This window comes from Cetorhinus maximus, chromosome 7 (assembly GCF_964194155.1).
Source record: "Cetorhinus maximus chromosome 7, sCetMax3.hap1.1, whole genome shotgun sequence".
Lineage (NCBI taxonomy): Eukaryota > Metazoa > Chordata > Chondrichthyes > Lamniformes > Cetorhinidae > Cetorhinus > Cetorhinus maximus.
The window spans coordinates 90,450,235-90,468,857 of NC_135885.1; the positions used below are offsets into that span (position 1 = coordinate 90,450,235).

The 18,623-nt window shown below is 40.6% G+C and overlaps 1 protein-coding gene across 3 annotated transcripts in view; it reads right to left on the reverse strand.

Moving 5' to 3' along the window:
• The window catches only part of tpp2 (tripeptidyl peptidase 2), a 172,354-nt gene extending 159,347 nt beyond the window's left edge, over positions 1 to 13,007 (reverse strand). For 2 of the 3 annotated variants that reach the window (XM_078545859.1, XM_078545858.1), the window contains exons 1-2: positions 12,518 to 13,007; positions 5,034 to 5,162 (exon numbers count right to left, since the gene is read on the reverse strand). In XM_078545859.1, the coding sequence (XP_078401985.1) occupies positions 5,034 to 5,162; positions 12,518 to 12,679 (291 nt within the window). In that variant the 5' untranslated portion in view covers positions 12,680 to 13,007. The remainder of the gene's footprint in view (positions 1 to 5,033; positions 5,163 to 12,517) is intronic. The other variant, XM_078545860.1, reaches the window with a different exon arrangement.
• Positions 13,008 to 18,623: the final 5,616 nt, after the last annotated feature.

Sequence of the window (18,623 nt, forward strand, 5' to 3'; positions counted from 1 at the left end):
CGGCCGGGATGAGGACACGAGCTCCAGAGGATATGAGCCTGATGGAGATATGAGGGTAACTGTGAGGGTCAGTGGTGTTGTCCCTTGAGGTGTGAGATCCCTGTGCATGTGTGATGGGTTTTTGTGAGCATGTGAGTTGAGAGTGATGAGATGGTTGACTTACCCTGGGGGAATGGATGAGAGCATTCATCCTCTTCCTGCACTGGATGGGTGACCTCCTCGGTGGTCCGGTGGCGCTGACCGCCACTGCCACCGCCACCCAGGCCTGATTGGTGACTCTAGTGGGCCTCTTGCGGCCAGAGCGTCGGTAGAGGGCAATGTGGTGGTCTTCCACTGCGTCCAGCAGATGCCCCGGAGAGGTGTCACTAAATTCGGGGGCTGCTGTCTTCTTTGCTTTCAGACCCATCTGTTGCCTGGAGCTGGTCTGAAGACATGAAATAGGCATGCACTCTAATGCGCTTTAAATATGGCACCGGAACGGGGAAGCGCTGAGGCCACAGCATGCTGGGTAAATCCAAGCCTTCCTGCCAGCGATCCGGTGTTCCCCGTGAATGTATAATTCATGAGGAGGGATGTGCTGGGAATGGGATAATATAGCGCAAAAAGCCACCATTGCAACCAGCAAGTAAAGCATCTCTTTTCCTGCCCAGTACTGCACTTCGTGCAAATCTGGAATGATTCTGCCCATTGTGTTTTCTTGCTCACTCTTTATTGAATGTTCATGTTAGTGCCCAATGTTGTACTCACCACTCTGTGAGACATGGCGTAACTTGCAGGCTCAGCTGGCCCTCCCTTCTATGCATTACAAAGGACACTGTTCGAGACCACTCTCATCAGGGATAATGAAATGTTGTAGGTGAATTCAAAGCCCTCTAAGGACTCTGTCAGCCAACACCCCAAGATGGATCCACATTTGGAAGTGAAGACAACGCCCTTTAGGCTCCTCATTTTCTTAACTTGACTGACTGTTCCCACCACATCCAGGAAGTCAGGCCCTTCCCATATCACTCCTCCATGCCCCCACCCCCATCCTCTGTTCTCCCTTGGATCGCTCTTCCACTACTCCATGTCCCGACCCCACCCTCTGTCGGACCTTGGATCCCACTTCTATTCCTCTATGCCCATGACCCCACTCAACACCCATCTTGCTCACCACTGACTCACCCTTGTGGGACCCAAGCCTCCTTGCAAGTTGCCATTCTCCTGGTCTCCTCCCTCGTGCCATAGAGTTCAACAAGGAAAACTGCTGACCTCAGACACAACTTCACAAAGCCGACTGGTGTATGCCACCTTTAAACAAACATGAACTGCGCTCAATAAGATTTGCATGTGCCACTGACTTTATCTTGAAGGTAAGACTTTATTAAAAAAAGGTTTGACGCTAATGAGTATTCATGGCATGCACATGTATTACAAGTATGAATCCATCAAAGGCTGGCGTGAGGCTAGACAGGCCACGAACACACTGTTATCTTTATCTCCACATCTCAACCCACTGTCAGGAAAACAAAATTTTGCATCCTGAGTAATTCAGTCACTACAGATGCCACGTTTCCCGCTCTTGTGGGCTCCATAAAATCCACCCCTTTCACACCGTCTCATAAATGTAAGCAAATTACATTTAGCTTTTCTAACTGGTAACAATAAAGAGCTGAGATGATTAGTTTGCTTCAAAATGCTACTGATGCATCTTTGAAAATTCAACTAATATGAAGTCTCTTGCCCATCTCAGTTTGTATGGGTTTATGCATCTGACAAATACACAAAATGGTGTAACTAATAATTAGCAATTACCATTTGTTAACAAGGCAGAGCTGAGGCGATTAGTTAAAAACTGAACATTAACATAAAAACATTCTTTCAACTCTTTCTTTGATCCCAGTTTCTTTCTCTCTCCCCTTAATATACTTTCTAAAATCTATGTTACAAACATTTTACATTTAAACATGCGTAATCAAAACACTATTGTATATTCATCATTCCTCACAAACAAACACATCATCTACTAAAAACACTCAATATAATTCCTACCGCAATAAAGTTTTTGAAATTTGTCCTTTGTTTTAAAAACAATAGTAGTAAAACTTGAAAAAACACACAGAATGCCGCAGGAAATGGGCACACTGCACATGCTCAGACAGCAAAATCTGATGTCAGTTCACAGAGCCGCAATTCTAGGTAAAAAAAATCTATCGGGAGAAGCTCATGACTTTAAGAGACAATTAGTGGATGAAAACAAAAAGCTAAAAGCTACTGCGGATGCTGGAAATCCAAAACAAAAACAGAATTACTTGGAAAAACTCAGTAGGTCTGGCAGCATCGGTGGAGAAGAAAACAGTTAATGTTTCGAGTCTTCATGACCGAAGGGTTCTGCCGAAGGGTCATGAATATAATCATGTTATTGTGAAATATGTACCTTCACTTAAACCCTTACTTTGGATGTAGAAATTGCAGAAGAAAAAGATAGATTAAAAAAAAAATCACAAAGCGATCCATATTCAAAATTATAGTGATATACACTTCCTATATAAATAGCAGCCACTGATTGTCATACTGTGGGCCACCTACAGGACAAGCATACACTTGCAGGTGCAATGTGTCAGTTATGATACAGTGGCAGCATTCTCATTTCTAGGTTAGAAGATTGTTGGTTCAAGCCCCACTCCAGAGACTTGAGCACATAATTTAGGCTGCAATGCCTTTCAAATTAGATGCAAAACTTTCAGATGTGTGTGGAAGAACACAAAGCACTATTTGAAAAAGAACAGGGAAGTTTTCCCTGTGCCCTGGCTAACATTTATTCCTCAACCACTAAAACAGATTATTTGGTCACATCTCATTATCATTTGTGGATTTTACTACGTGTAAATTGGCAGCTACATTTTGCCACATTAGAACAGTACTAAACACACAATCATGGTAAAAAAGAGGAAATCTATAGACAATCCAGGGAGATTAGTATGAAAAACAAAATTACTGTTCAGAGGTCATGAAAAGAATTATATAAATGAATGCTCAATCTTACAGAGTTTTCAATCAACAGGTATCCCATGTATTGAAATTAATATAATAGATATATTATACACTTTATGCTCATCTGTCCAACTTCACTGGAATTATTTGGAGTAAATAAATGGAGTAATTGTAACTTTTAGTACGAAATTAGCTATTCACTTTATACCGTATGGGATATGCATTACGCGTACGTACAATGATTATATACTTGTAGTTTGTTTTGAGGTTTATTACAAAGTAGAAGGATAGAGGTACTGGTAACTCAGTTGGCTACACAGCTAGCGTGTGGTTCAGAATAAAACCAACAGCGCGGAGTTTGATCCCCATTCCAGAAGACTTAGGGCCTGCCTCTTCACCCTGCCCTGTAGTAAAGTCATGGCATAAACCATGGCTTGGCGACCCTCAAATAACCTAGGATGCTACCTAAACAGGAATCACTGGGGTGAAGATGTTCAAATCATGACAAGGCGGCTGGAGAAGCTCATGGAGATCTAAGGCCTAACAACTACACATCCACTAATTGGTGAGCTGATCATAAATTGTGCAAATTTTCAAGGGCTTTTCTTCTCAAATTTCCAATCACCTATTTGAATACCTTCCACAAACTGATGCAATCGGTCAGCATTTCATAAAGTTTAAAAAATAATTTTGCAACAAAAAAAATTCCTCGATATACTTAAGACTAGTAACCTGGTTGTCACAAGAGTATAATAGTTCTCATAATATTATCGTGATTTATTGTAAAAGTAGGTTAATAGTGGGGTTTGGAAAGTTTGTGCACGTGTGGGATTTACTTGAATTGGAGGCAGCTGGTCTGGAGACTTCGACTCATCAAAAGAAGCTAGGTTTGAATGTAATTATGGCTGAAATTTTAGAATATGAGGCCGAGGACAATTTGCATTTTTAGATAAATCAGGGTAATTTGAATTTCAAAGAGAATGGTAGGGTGTTACACCTAGCCAGAGAAGCAAGTCCAAGCTGTGTGTTTATTTTTCCCAAAGATTACTGATAATATTAGCACCATGAAGAGATTGATATTATGAGAAAAGTAAAGTTCCAAAGACATATGGGAACAATGAGATTTACATTAAAAGGGTGGAACATGTATAAAGGGGTAGGCATTGTAAGATCTATCAGAAGTGTCAAAAGCCTCTGGTATTTGCATATTCTCTTAACGGCGGGGGGCGGGGAGGGGAACAGATTAATTAGGGATTTTAGGAGTTATTATAGTCGTAATTTGTAGACCTATGTACGTGCTTGAAATCTTTTCTTTTATCAATAAATGTTTAATTTAGTTTTCTAAAAAATCTCTAAAGTCTTGGTGGGCTTATTACTACTGAATTCAGGGCATGCATCTCAAAATAAAATACAAATTACAAAACCGTTGTAACCGCGTGATCAAGTTTCCCTCGTGGATTTGATCCGCCTGGCACACATCATCTGCTGCATCATAACACTGGTACGGTTTTACTAATACAGCTGAAAACTAATTTATCACAAAAAGTAAGCATTCTTATGTGAAGTGCCTAGTCAGATATCTGTGAGTAACCTAATTTCAAATAGCTCAATGACTTTAAAAAATATGCAGACCCATTTACTTGTTAGGTTGGTATACAGTAGTCAGTTTCCCAGTAAATTTTAAAAATGAAACTTTTAGTTTGTCTATTAATGTCATTGTGCATAAGAGACTTCTCAAGGGACTGTAAATAAGCGGAGTGAGTGGAAACTTGCAATGGTCATTAATGTGATCTGGGAGAATGTCCAGTTTTGTAGATAGGGCTGACTTTCAATGAGATATTCATTTTAAACTAGTGCAAAACATTGCAGGCTCTCGACTGCACTGGATGCAGTTTGCACTTGTAATTCCTCGATCCTTTATGCTTGTCTGAGTGATTTTGGGCAAATTGCACTGAATAAACCAGCACAACCCAACAGAAACTCTTGCCCACATTGTTTATGCTGTTTCAAAATATAAATAGCACAAAAATTACAATCTGATATAAGTGCACCATCATTACCTTAAGCGTTCTTCCTGAAAGGCCAATAATTTTCTCATCTTTTGGCTCCAATACTGTGCATGTGTTCACATCCCCACTGCCTGTGGTATCTATGATGTCAATAATTTTGGGCTTTCCATCACTTGTGACCTGTAAAGATTTATTTTTAGTTACAATGCCACAACCATCATAACAATAATTACTCCCAGCAAACAGCCACTTTACAGACTGCAGTATCTATTCTTAGCCATAATGTCATATGGCAATTTCCAAACATAGGACATGCTTTGAAAAGCCATGCAGCTCTTTTCATTAGGTACTAATCACGCTGAACGACTATGTTGAAATATCAAGTTGTGTGAAAATTGGATGCATTTCATCAAGAACAGTTTTACTTAATACTACAGGCTCTTTTCAGTGATTGGAACAGATTGTCTATTTGTCAGAGCAAGTGCACTCTTAATTTTGCAATTTAAGTACAAGCAACAGATCATAAAGAGAAATATAAAATTATAAAATATCTATAAGATAGCATTTAGGGACTCAGTAGTAGTAATAAAAGGCATCAAGGAACAACGTTATACAATCTGAATGCTCTACGCCCTCAAGCTCCTCATTTGTAGCTGTCCAATTGCAAATGCCAAGTGCAGCTGGATAGGAAATCCCAATGTACACTCTTACATGCTTCCTGGCAGTAATCAACAACATTAGCAGCATCTCCTACGCAATTAAAATTTTAACTGCAAAATTACACCTTTACCTTCTGATTGCATTTTGAAGCAATTCATTGTATGCGGAGTGTTTGGGGCATCATGAGAAACATGATATGGTATTAAACGGATAAACAGCAATTAATTTGCATTTATAAGATGTTCTCGCATTAGTGACAAGTTTGCACTTCTTAAATCACCAATTACTTCCAATATTATTGTATTTTGTTATGTTATGGAAGTTAGAAAAAATGTGACAACTGAATATTTAATGCAAAATACTAAACGTACACTGAATTTACATTGACCAATGGGGTCAAATTTTCATCTGGGTGGGGAGATGCATTTCAGTGCATGAATGGCCATACTGACTTTTCTTTGGAGGAAATCTGATTTTCCTCCGAATTCCTGACCCTGTGTCATTTTCCTCTGGCCTTTCTGCGGGTCAGGAATGCCTAGTGTACAAAACACACACCCACCCCCTTTGAGGTTGGGTTCCCCATTTTAAATGGGCAGTTGATAATTGGTTTCCTCCTGCACGCCATTTTTGTCTGGTGGTGCAGGGATTTGGAAACTCATTAAAAGAAGACAAGGTTCAAGAGTTTGTAAGGAAAATGGAAAGCCTGCTGAGGAATCAGAAATATTCTGAAAGGAGAACGTAAAATGTTTTGACACCTACAACTATTAGGTGCAATATTGTAACGTAGATGTGTTTTTAATGCAGTGATTCACCATAAGGATCTGTCCTGAAAAAGTAAATTGACCTTTATATTGACCAAAATTGTTTAACTGTTCACATGCATTACAGTACTTTTCAAATGGAGGAGGTGTCATAATGTAATAAAAAAATGTAAAAATACATGCCCTCTGCTATCATGTCTTTGTAGTCTGATTTAATTGGACTTGCAGATCTGGCTGTTTTTAAATAAAACCCGGCTTCTAAAGGTTGAATAAAAGGTCTTCCCCCTGGTACTACGCACTGCACCCCCCACCGGCCCCATTGATTGACAGGCACTCTGCTTTGAAATTGAAGTGGATATCTGTTCTGCCAGTGGAGCTGGAAGCTTTTGTTATGACAGCTGTCCCATTATGAGTGCTTGCCTGGGTTTCAAGAGATTCAGCTTATCAGGTTATCTTACTGATCCAAGAACCATTTGAAACTTTCTCAAGCCTATAATAACAGGTTATATATTTGATGTGGTTTCTAGTTTGCTTACCAACCTAATAAGCATGTAAAGGATTACAACTTTTTTATCCCTTGCGTTTTTAGCTTAAGTATCAATGATAGTAAGTTTGAATTCAGGGTTTGCTGAGATTGTTAGAGGTAATTGGTTTTCTAATAATATTAAAATAGCTTCCATTGTTATTGCATGGCTCCTAAGAATTGTACATAGTGCATATTGGGTGAGTGGCTATGGAGGATACAGGGAAGACATAGATATGGCATGGGATGGCATGGGGAAAGTGAGATAGCATGGGAGCATAGAGGTGGCACGGGAGAGTTGGAGGGAAGAGCTTTAGGATGCCTTTAAACAATGTTGGGAGCTGGACTGCTCTGTTGGAGAACCTTGGCCTCCTAATTGGCCCACATCCACACCCACGCTCTTCACACACAATCGTGCTCGCAAAATGCATTGTGAGCCCAACCCATGTGAAAAGTTGAAAATTCCTCAAAGTCACAAATGGGTCAGGTGTGCATTTTGCAATCCACAAAAGTGCGCAGGTCAGGATTTCCCGAGCTCAGGTGAAAATTCAGCCATGATGGGGAAAGAAAATCAGATGGCCTTAGGTACTTTTTTTTATATGTGCATGGGTATCAGCGAACAGCCCTGGTAGTAGGATAACACTATCTTACTAAGGTTTCTGCTTCTTTATGTGTTGAATAAAAAGGCAAATTGCTGGAACAAGGAAGACATTCAGATAACTGAATGTCCAAAAATTCCAGTAATAAGACATTCTACTTTATTTTTGATTTTGTTCTTAAAAAGGAGGGCTGGCAGGATGAAGAATATGACATTTGACGAACATTTCCACAATTGGCGACACATATTCAAGTACAGTGCTCTCCAATACCATGCTCAGTACAAAGCAACTGTTTGACCTTCGACCATTCTTTTTCCTAAAAAATTTAAAAGAAAAACAGATTTTGCATTTATGTCTTCAGACAATAACATATTAGTCCAAAGTTTTTCTTTATGCCTTGCAGATATGTTATTTCATTTAATGTAACCAATTCATGGATTACTGCCTTTGCTGGAAGAGCAGGCTGATGAACTTTAGACAAATTCATTACATTAAAGAATCACGTAGGTCAGATGGGGGCCTTTCAGCCCACTGTACCTGTGCCTACAATTTGAAAGGAATATCAAATTAATATCACTGCCCTGCACTCTCCCCTTGGCTACACATTTTTTTCTTTTCAAGTATTTATCCAATTCCCTTTTGAAAGTTACTTTTGACTCTATTTTGACTACGCTTTCAGGCATTGAATTCTGGATCACAACAACTCGCTGTGTAAAAAGCTCATTGCCCCTCTAGTTAATTTGCCAATTATTTTGCATTTGTGCCTCCAGTTACCAACACTCTTGCCAATGGAAACAGTTTCGCCTTATTTCCTCCATCAAATTTTCCAGAATTTTGAAAAAAATCAATGAGGAGCAATGCCAGCTTCTCCAGTCTCTCTACATAACTGAGGCCCCTCATTTCTAGTACCATTCTGTTAAATCTCTGAATCCTCTTAAAGACCTTTACATCCTTTCTGAAATGTAGTGTTCAGGATTGAACACAATACTCTAGCTAGGGCCTATTTTACTATGTAGTATATGAACTTATTTAAACACACATCTTGTCTCTCTACATTCTATGTCAAAGCTGAGTGTCTAACCTATAATCTAACACATGCAGATTTTTGTTTTATAGTTGCATTTGATTGTTGAAATCACATATTTACTAAACTAGACAAGGAAGCTAGACAAACATGTGAGGGAGAAGGGATTAGATAGTTACAATGATAGATTTAGATGAGTAAAGATGGGAGTAGCATAAACATCAGCATGGACAGGTTGGGCTCAATGGTCTGTTTCTATGCCATACATCCTATGTAATCCTACATAACCTGTGATTTGTAAAGGTTTAGCAAACTTCCTTACTTTTGTACTCTATACCTCTACTTATAAAGCCCAGGTAAGTTTGCCAAATCTAGTTGGAGACATTCCTGGAGGATTGATCCTGTGACTTCCATAAATACTATATAACAGCTGGGTACAATGCAGTTGAGTATTTTGGCTTGTGGTTTCACATCAGTTGTTGCTGACAAGTTCCAAGAATCAGGAGACCACCAGGTGAAAGAGAGTAAACCAAGGGCAGGGAGGAGGGGTAACCAAAAAGGAAGGAGCAATTTTCAGTGCAGAAACCAGAGGTGGGAGAACTTTAACAACATTAGTAACCACATAACTTGCTGAAATTGCACTCACAACTAACAGTGTAGCATCACTCAGATTCTCTTCATAATTAGCATTAATACAATAACTCACTGGTAGTTATAGATGTAATGCCCCCAGCAACTTGCATTTACATAACTTTCTGTTGTAAAATATCCCAAGGCACTTCATAGTAAAACCGGACACCAAGTCTGATAAGGAGATACGAGCTCCACTTACTTATAAAACGAATTTCCTTTTTTCCATCATATTGCAATCAAAAAATCTAAAAGTACCCAACAACTGATATGATTCACACAGAGACATATAAAATTCTTTGACATCAAATATTCTTTGACATCAGTCACGAGGGGACATAAGTTCAAGGTAAGGGGCAGGAGGTTTAGGGGTAATGTGAGGAAAAACTTTTTTACGCAGAGGGTGGTGACAGTCTGGAATGCGTCGCCTGGGAGGGTGGTGGAGGCGGGTTGCCTCACATCCTTTAAAAAGTACCTGGATGAGCACTTGGCACATCATAACATTCAAGGTTATGGGCCAAGTGCTGGTAAATGGGATTAGGTAGGTAGGTCAGGTGTTTCTCACGTGTCGGTGCAGACTCGAGAGGCCGAAGGGCCTCTTCTGCACTGTATAATTCTGTAAAATATTACCTTCACCAATGCCCCAGTCAAAATTTTCCATTTTTGCTTTTCTACGGCTGGTAAGGGAAGCAAGGGAAGAAATAGCAGCGGTTCTGGCCATCTTTTTCAAATCCTCTCTAGCTACAGGAGTGTTGCTGGAGGACTGCTAATGCTGTACTGCTGTTTAAAAAGGGAGACAGGGATAGTACAAATAATTACAGAACAGTCAGTCTAACCCCGATGGTGGGAAATTGAAAAAATTCCAAGAGACTATATAAATTGTCATTTAGAGGCACATATTAACCAAGGCAGCCAGCTTGGATTTGTTAAGGGAAGGTCATTTCTGATGAACATGATTCAATTTTTTGAGGAAGTAACAAGGAGGGTCAATGAGGTAGAGTGATGTAGTCTACGTGGATTTTAGCAAGGCTTTTGACAAGGTATGACATGGCAGATTAATCAGTAAATTAAAAGCTCAAGGGATCCAAGGGCAAGTGGCAAGGTGGATCCAAAGTTGGTTCAATAGCAGAAAGCAAAGGGTTTTGGTTGATGTGTATTTTTGTGATTGCAAGGTTTTCCTGTAAAGTTCCACAGCACATAGCTGTAGACTGTAGATGTCAATAGACTGGTCAGATGGACAGAAAATAGGAAAATGGAATTCAATCCAACAAGTCTGAGGAGAACATAAACAAGGCAAGGGATTACACAATAAATAGCAGGATTATGAAAAGTGAAGAGGAATAAGGGAACCTCGGAGTGCAAGTCCAAAGTTCCCTGAAGGTAACAGGGCAGTAGATAAGGTGGTTAAGAAGGCATACAGGATACTTTCCTTTATTGGTTGAGGCCTAGAGTATAAAAACAGGGAAGTTATAGTAGAATCATTTAAAATTAGTTAGACCACAGTGAGAGCCTGGCACAGTTCTGGTCACCACATTAAAAGAAGGATGTGATAACATTAGAAAGATACAGAAGAGATTTACTAGGATGTTGCCAGGGATGGAAATTTTTAGCTATGAGGAAAGGCTAGTTAGGCTAGAGTTGTTTTCTTTGGAAAAGTGGGGGCTAAGGGGAGATTTAATTGAGATGTACAAAAGTATGAGGGGCCTAGGTGGAGTGGATAGGAAGGACCTATTTCTGTTAGCAGAGAGGTCAATAACCAGTGGGCATAGATGGACAGAAGGATTAGAGGGAGCTGAGGTGTAAGTTTTCCAACTAGAACGTGATGGGGTTCTGGAACTTACCGTCTGAAAGCGTGGTAAAGGCAGAAACCAACATTGCATTTAAAAAAAACACCTGGATTTACACTTGAAGAATCTTAGGTGGATCTTAGGCTCTAGACCAAGAGCTGGAAGGTGAGATTGGACTGGATGACACCTTTCCAATTGACACAGATACAATGGCCAAACGGGCTCCTTCTGTGTCATAAATTTTTCTACATTTCTAAATAGTTTTCACAGCCATTATGTCCAGTGTCAGTTACATGAAAATAGCTTGAATGATCAATCATAATTGAGTATCAGGCATCATTTCCAGTTTAATAAGTGCAAAACATTAAAAAATAGATTTTGGCCATCTAATTTAATAACAATTCAAAATGTGTTTACATAGGTGAAATGAACAGGTCATAGATGCATGTCAAATATCTATAATGACCTCAACTAAGCCTCACTTTAATAACTTACTAATCTTATTTTAGAAAACGTAATCAACTTTTCACCTTTGTATGTGTAATACACAGCTAGGTTCCTAATTAGCACCACATTTAAAAGGTATCCCTAACTTATAGACAGCTGTCACTTTCCCCTTAATTTTCTAACTTGTCAAGAGGCAGGGAAGTTTTTTTTGGGGTGGATGGCATAATGTTCTGTGGACCGTGAAAAAAATACTTCAGCTATCTTGTGTCATGTTGCAAAGTACATGGTCTGTCTATTCCAAATTATTTAAATGTATTATAATGGAGCAATTACAAACAAAACACAATTAAAAATAAATCATTTACACAATCTTTAAAAACTGCCAAAGTGTTACTTTGATACCTTGCTAAAAAAATAAAAGGGTGACAGAAAAAAAGTATTTATATCGCAGAATTAAGCTGTAGATCAACGCCTGTACATTGGCAACGCATTGTCAGTCCGGAGAAAAGCCAGGACGCCTATAGTTTGCGGACTTTCAGTGGAAATTGATTACAAGTAAAACCGTTACTTGTAGGATACAAATTATAATACACATTCCTTCCCTGGGTGCTAATTATTACTGGAGTTGGTCAAAGGCATATATCTCAACAACCTTCTTTTAGTCATGAGAACTTAAATTGTTCATGGTACGGAGGAAATGGGACTCCTATTAAGAAATGAACCCAATATCCAAGGTCCAATTAGTTATCCTCTGCTATACTAATTAAATGGGAATAATCTCAAAATGAGTGAGTAATTGTGCACGAATTAATAAATCAGTGCTGAGAGCAAAGTGTTAAATTAGTAAATTTAAAAGAAGCCAGTTCAGTCTTGATCGTCACTTATTCTACCCACCCAATAATTTATAATCAAGTTCAGATTGTAATCATATACTATCTTAAAATATATTAAATGTAGTGTAAGATAACAAGCTCTTCCTTACTAAATGAATAATGACCAATCGATAGATTTTATGCTGCACTAAGTCTACGTGACTGTTTGGCTGTGCTGAGTACGAGAGGCCGAGGCTTCACAAGGCCTACACTGCAATCGCCTTGTCCTTACCTGGAGTCCTTGTGCTCCCGGGTCCACTCCTGTATCTAAGACGGCGATGAGAACCCCCCGGCCGTCATACTCCGGATACCTGGAAAGAAAAGACGCAGCGCCCGTCTCCTTCTTCGGCAAGAGACCCTGATAGGGGAAGGAGTCGTCCAGATGAAGAGCCATTACCCGCCTCAGCCCAATGTGCAGTTGGATCTCCGATTCGCCTCCTCTTGCTGTGCCGCCCAGCGAACAGCAATCGCCAGGGGTCACACACCAAGAGGGAGTGAAGCAGAAAACTGTCTTCTGACAAGGTCAAGAAATTAGAAGACGTACAGGAGTTGCACTGTACTCCGTGAGACCCGCTTAAGGTTCAAATTTCCTTGAAGACGGAGCTATTTTAAAATAATGGAAACTTCAAAACATGTTATTGCAGCAGCCCATTTATGACATGCAGAGCCAAACATCAATGGAAATATACTTTTAACCTATTTGCTTCACAATTTCTGAAACATATACAGAAACAGGAGAGAGATGTTTTGGTATGCATTATCTAGGAGTGGTGGCATAGAAAAATTGTTCATTCCCTATCTGGAAATTCCGAGAATCTATGCAGTTCTCAATGAGATTTTTTGATACAGACGTGAGTTTCAACGGATCAGTTCACAGTCATGCCAACTCTGCTCTTATATTATTCCAAAATGATTTAGGAACTATATTGTCACGTATATCCAGAACGCCACATTACTCACTACTGCACTCCAGTCTATGCAGCAAAGCAACAATATATTGATTCGCAACAGAGCGTGAGAGAAACACATTGGATGACAGCTATTTGTGTAAAATAGCCTGATTATTTCAGACTTCTGGGAACCACAGACATAACACTCATCATTTCAAATCGAGAGAAAGTCTTAAAAATCCAACCAATTAGTTATAAAAATCATAAGTTGCCATTTTCTCCAAACCAACATTGATTTATAAACCTGATTACTGGTTATTTAATTTCCAATAGGTCAGTACCCATTACAAAATATGGGTGAAATTTAGTGGCAGCAACATGGGTCCTGCCCAACAGAGAACCAGTGGGGATTCCCTTTCCACAGGAGGCTATTCCAAGGTAAGCAGGTGTCCGGGCTCCCACTGAATTAAGGTCCCAGAAGGGCAGAAATCCCATCCCTGAGGGCTGCAACTCTGTAGTACTTGCAGTGCCACCAGGCATTGTGGCCACTGCCGGTATTGCATTGGGGCCTACCCAGAGGATCAGCAATGGATCCTCTGGAGTCAGATAAGTGGGGCAGGATATGGTCCCCAGGAAGAGGGATGTTGGCCAGTGAGGTGGGAGCGTCACCAGCAAGGGCAGAGGAGATGGTTTCCTGCGGGCTGGGCCCCGCCTTCCTGATGCCAAGTCCCTCAATCGGGTAGAGTGCCTTTGAAAGAGGGACACCTTCCCGCCTCCCAGAAAGCCACAAGTAAACCCAACAAGATTTGGAGTGACTCCTCATCACCCCCAGATGGCAAGAGACCCCACCTGCCACTGGTTGAATATCAGCAGTGATGGGATGAAACCCTTAAATGGGCCTAATTGGCTTGTTAAGGGCTTCAGTGGGCCTTTGGTTGGGAAGGCAGTCTACAAGCATTCCAGCCCCAGGCTTAATTGGAGGAAGGCAGGAAGAAGGTGGTATCTCCACCATGCACATTACCGCCCGGTCACATACACGCACCCAGCCCCTTGCCTCTGAACTCACATCTAGGGGACATTAAATTCAGACTTATATTAGTGCATCAGAAAATGCTTTTAAAAATCCTACCTGTTAATTCTGTACATGTTAAAGAAGGATCTGCCCTCTCACCACAGTAGAACAACGTGCACAGGAAGCTGCCATTCAGCCCATTGTGCCAATTAGTGGTACTCACTTGTGCTTTCCCCAGTGCCTTGTAATTTTATTTTCCTTCAAGTATTTATCCAATTCCCTTTTTTCTTACTCCTTCCAATTTTATATATTTTTTGAGGTAATTGTTTATGTAGCCCTTCAGACAGCTATTCAATCAGCAATGACATCAGAAATGATCACAATCTTAAGTGGGAAGAGTGGGTCTAAGACTAGCATTTTAAACTTCAATCAGGGCAATTATGTAGGCATGAAAGCTGAGCTAGCTGAAGTTAACTGGGATACTAGGCTAGGGGATAGATCAATAGAGAAGCAGTGGCAGACATTTATGGGGATATTTCAGAATAAGTATATTCTGACTCTAAAGAAAAATTCTAAAGGGAGGACCCACCATCCATAATTAACTAAAGAAGTTAGGGAAAACATCAAACTTAAGGAAAAAGCATATAACTGTGCAAAGGTGAGTGGCAGTTCAGGTGATTGGTCAGAATATAAAGAATGGCAGAGAATGACTAAAAGGTTATCAGGAGAAAGAAATTAGTGTATGAGCAGATGCTAGCTAGAGATGTGAAAATGAATAGCAAGAGTTTCTACAGGTATTTAAACAGGAAAAGAGTAGGTAAAGTGAGTGTTGGTCCTCTAGAGAGTGAGAAGGGGGAGTTAAAAGTAGATAATAAGAAAATGGCGGTTGAAATGAACAGATATTTTCACTAGAACTCACTATAGAGGATACAAAAAAACAGTCCAGTAATAACTATAAATCAGAAATTGGAGAAGAGAGAGGAACTTGGTGAAACTACAATCAATAGGGAAGCAGCACTGAGCAAACTGATGGAGCTGTGGGCTGATGATAGATTTCATCCGAGGGTCTTAAAAGAGGTTGCTAATGAGGTAGTAGATGCGTTGGTGTTAATTTTCCAAAATTAGCTAGATTCTGGAAAGGTTCCATCAGCCTGGAAAGTAGCAAATATAACCCCCTGTTCAAAGGAGGGAGGCAGAAAACAGGAAACTATAGGCTAGTTAGCTTGATGTCTGTCATGGGGAAGGTGTTAGAGTTGGGCACTTAGAAAAACTCAAGGCAATCGGGAAGAGTCAGCATGGTTTTGTGAAAGGGAAATCATGTTTAACCAATTTATTAGAGTTCTTTGAAGGAATAACATGTGCTGTGGATAAACAGGAACCTGTAGACATACTATACTTGGATTTCGAAAAGGAATTTGATAAAGTGCCACATCAAAAGATATTGCAGAAAATAAAAACTTATGGTGTGAGGGTAACATATTAGCCTGGATAGAAGATTGGCTGGCTGGCAGAAAACAGAGACAATGCATAAATCGGTCTTTGTCTGACCGGCAGGATATGACGTGGGGCCCCGCAGGGGTCTGTGCTGAGGCCTCAACCTTTTACAATTTACAGCAATGAATTAGATGAGGGGGGCGAAGACATTATCACTAAATTTGCAGACGATGCAAAGATAGGTAGGAAAGTATGTTGTGAAAAAGATATAAGGAGTTTGCAGACGGATATAGATGGGTTAAGTGAGTGGGCAAAAATCTAGCAGATGAAGTATAATGTGTGGATGTGTTCACTTTGGCAGGAAGAATTAAAAAAAGCAGAGTATTATTTAAATGGAGCACGAATGCAGAATTCTGAGGTACAGAGGGATCTAGGTTCTTGTGCATGAGTCACAAAAAGTTAATATGCAAGTACAGCATGTAATCAAGGAGGCTAATGGAATGCTATTCTTTATTACGAGAGGAATTGAACATAAAAATAAGGGTATTATGCTTCAGTTATACAGGACATTGGCAAGGCTGCATCTTGAATACTATGTACAGTTTAGGTCTCCTTATTTAAGGAAGGATGTAAATGCATTGGAGGCAGTTCAGAGGAGGTTCACTAGATTGATACCTGGAATGAGCGGGCTGTCTTATGAGGATAGGGTGAACAGGCTGGGCTTGTTTCCACTGGAGTTTGGAGAGTGATGGGTGGTGACTTGATTGAAGTATATAAGATCCTGAATGGTCTTGACAAGGTGGACATGGAAAGGATGGTTGGTCCCTCTTATGGGTGAGTCCAGGACTAGGGGGCACTGTTTTAAAATTAGGGATCACCCTTTAAGGACAGAGATGAAAATAATTATTTTCTCTCTGAGGGTTGTACAACTTTGGAACTCGCTGCCTCAGAAGGCAGTGGAAGCCGGGTCGCTAAATATTTTTAAGGCAGAGGTAGATAGATTTTTGTTCGGCAAGGGAATCAAAGGTTATCAGGGGTAGATGGGAATGTAGAACTCGAAACACAAACTGATCAGCCATGATCTTATTGAATGCAGGAGCAGGCTCAAGGGGCAGAATGGCTTACTTATGCTCCTATTTTGTATGTTTGTATGTTCACTCAATACCCACACACAAATCTATACTTGTATCCACTTCCCAGTAGAGATAATTTGACAGAAATTCAGGAGCAGAAATTATGGCCAGAATTTTCACTCCTGGGTGAGGAATTCAGAGTAGGGACACTCCCCAGCTTCACAAACCTGATCTGGAAGCATGCTTTTGTTCTGTGGGTTGAGGGGCTTGTGGGGGTGGGGGCGGATGGTGGGTGGCTGGTGATAAGGTGCTGGTGTTTCTGGGAGTCATGGCAGGCGACCCTGGAAACAGTGCAGAGGCCGCTGGGTATGGAGATGGACTGGGCAGATGGCCTGCCTCGGTGCTCTGACACTGTGTTGAAATTTTGAATGAAAACAATAAAACATAAAACAGCTCTCGAATCCTCACACTACCCATGCCACCTCATGCCCTGTACCCATCCACATGGGTCTTTATAGCCTCTAAGGCAAACTATGCCTCTCTACCCCCACCCCCATGGCCCTTTATAGTCCCTATGGCAACCTATTCCCCACACCCACTCCCATGGTCCTTTACAGCCCCTGTACCAAATTGGTACTAATCCATGTCCCACCCACCAATATTTGTCTTTATACCATGCCAACTCACCCTGTATCCACCATGAAAAGACCTGAGGACCCATGCTGAGATGAGATAAAATAAAGTTCTTATGTATCTATTGAATAATACACTATTTAAAAAATCAATCTGATTAAAAAATCACTACATTTAACTTCCTTTAATTGCTTATAAAAACAAGCAGTGCAATTCATAGTTCCACATCAAGGAGTTTATAATGACCTGGGACTGACAATAAAACTGAAATGGCCAACACCCCACTGTGCTAATGGATGGCTATGAAATCAATCATGCAGCACTAATCCAGTAATGATCGCCCTCAGGCTTATGTCGATGGACAGAGTGAAATAGCAAGCAATGATTATTTAACACTCCAGTTTTTTCAAATATTTAAGGGGTAGGAGTTTTAAATGCCTTGACAACTTCTTTTGACTGTTAGTTTTCACAGTCCCAATGAGCTTGATAGTTCCAATGAGTTTATGTACCTTTTACATACATGTCTAATTTTAACCCCAAAGGGCAGCTTACCTCTCCCAAAGGGCACCTGACCTCCGCCAAAGATGTCCCAAGACCATTCCAACAGGATACTCTAGCTATGCAACCAAACTGACAAAGATTAGACTTGCTCTTACCAGATCTAATCTGCATATATGTTTCCCACTCCTGGCTAAAGAAAATCAGACATGACTGTAGGCAGCTGCTGTTTTATATGGGCAGCCACCTCCATGAACCATGGATGTGCAATTTGGAACCCACCCCCATTGACCCCCCTGCAAAAATGGTAGGTGCCTTGTTTGGGTTTAGGACTTCAGATTTTGGCCTCTGGAGCCATTGCAAAATTCAATTCTACATTTAACCTTTCCTTTCCATTGTTCATTGACAAATGAGGCAATTGTGGTCCCCTACACTGCCCAACTAAACCCAGTAAACTCAGCACAGTCATGAAAACAAAGTCCAGCCCTTGTCTGGGCAGTTGAATGATGCATTAACAATTTGCCATTTCAGGCCAAAATATGGAGGATTGCCACCCAACCCAGCCCCAGCTCACTCCAACTTCAAGAGCTTCCACCACTGCCAAGATCTCTCACAATGCTGGCAGTGACCATTAAACTGTGCTCTCTTCTCCAGTTCTCTATTTTACTCACAGTTTCAGGGTCTTGTACATGACCACCACAAACTTCCTGTCTTAGACACCAGCCTCACTGCTGAATTTTCAGTAATGCCACATAGTAAAATCCCAAGACGTCTTGTGAGATCGTGAGATAGGCATAA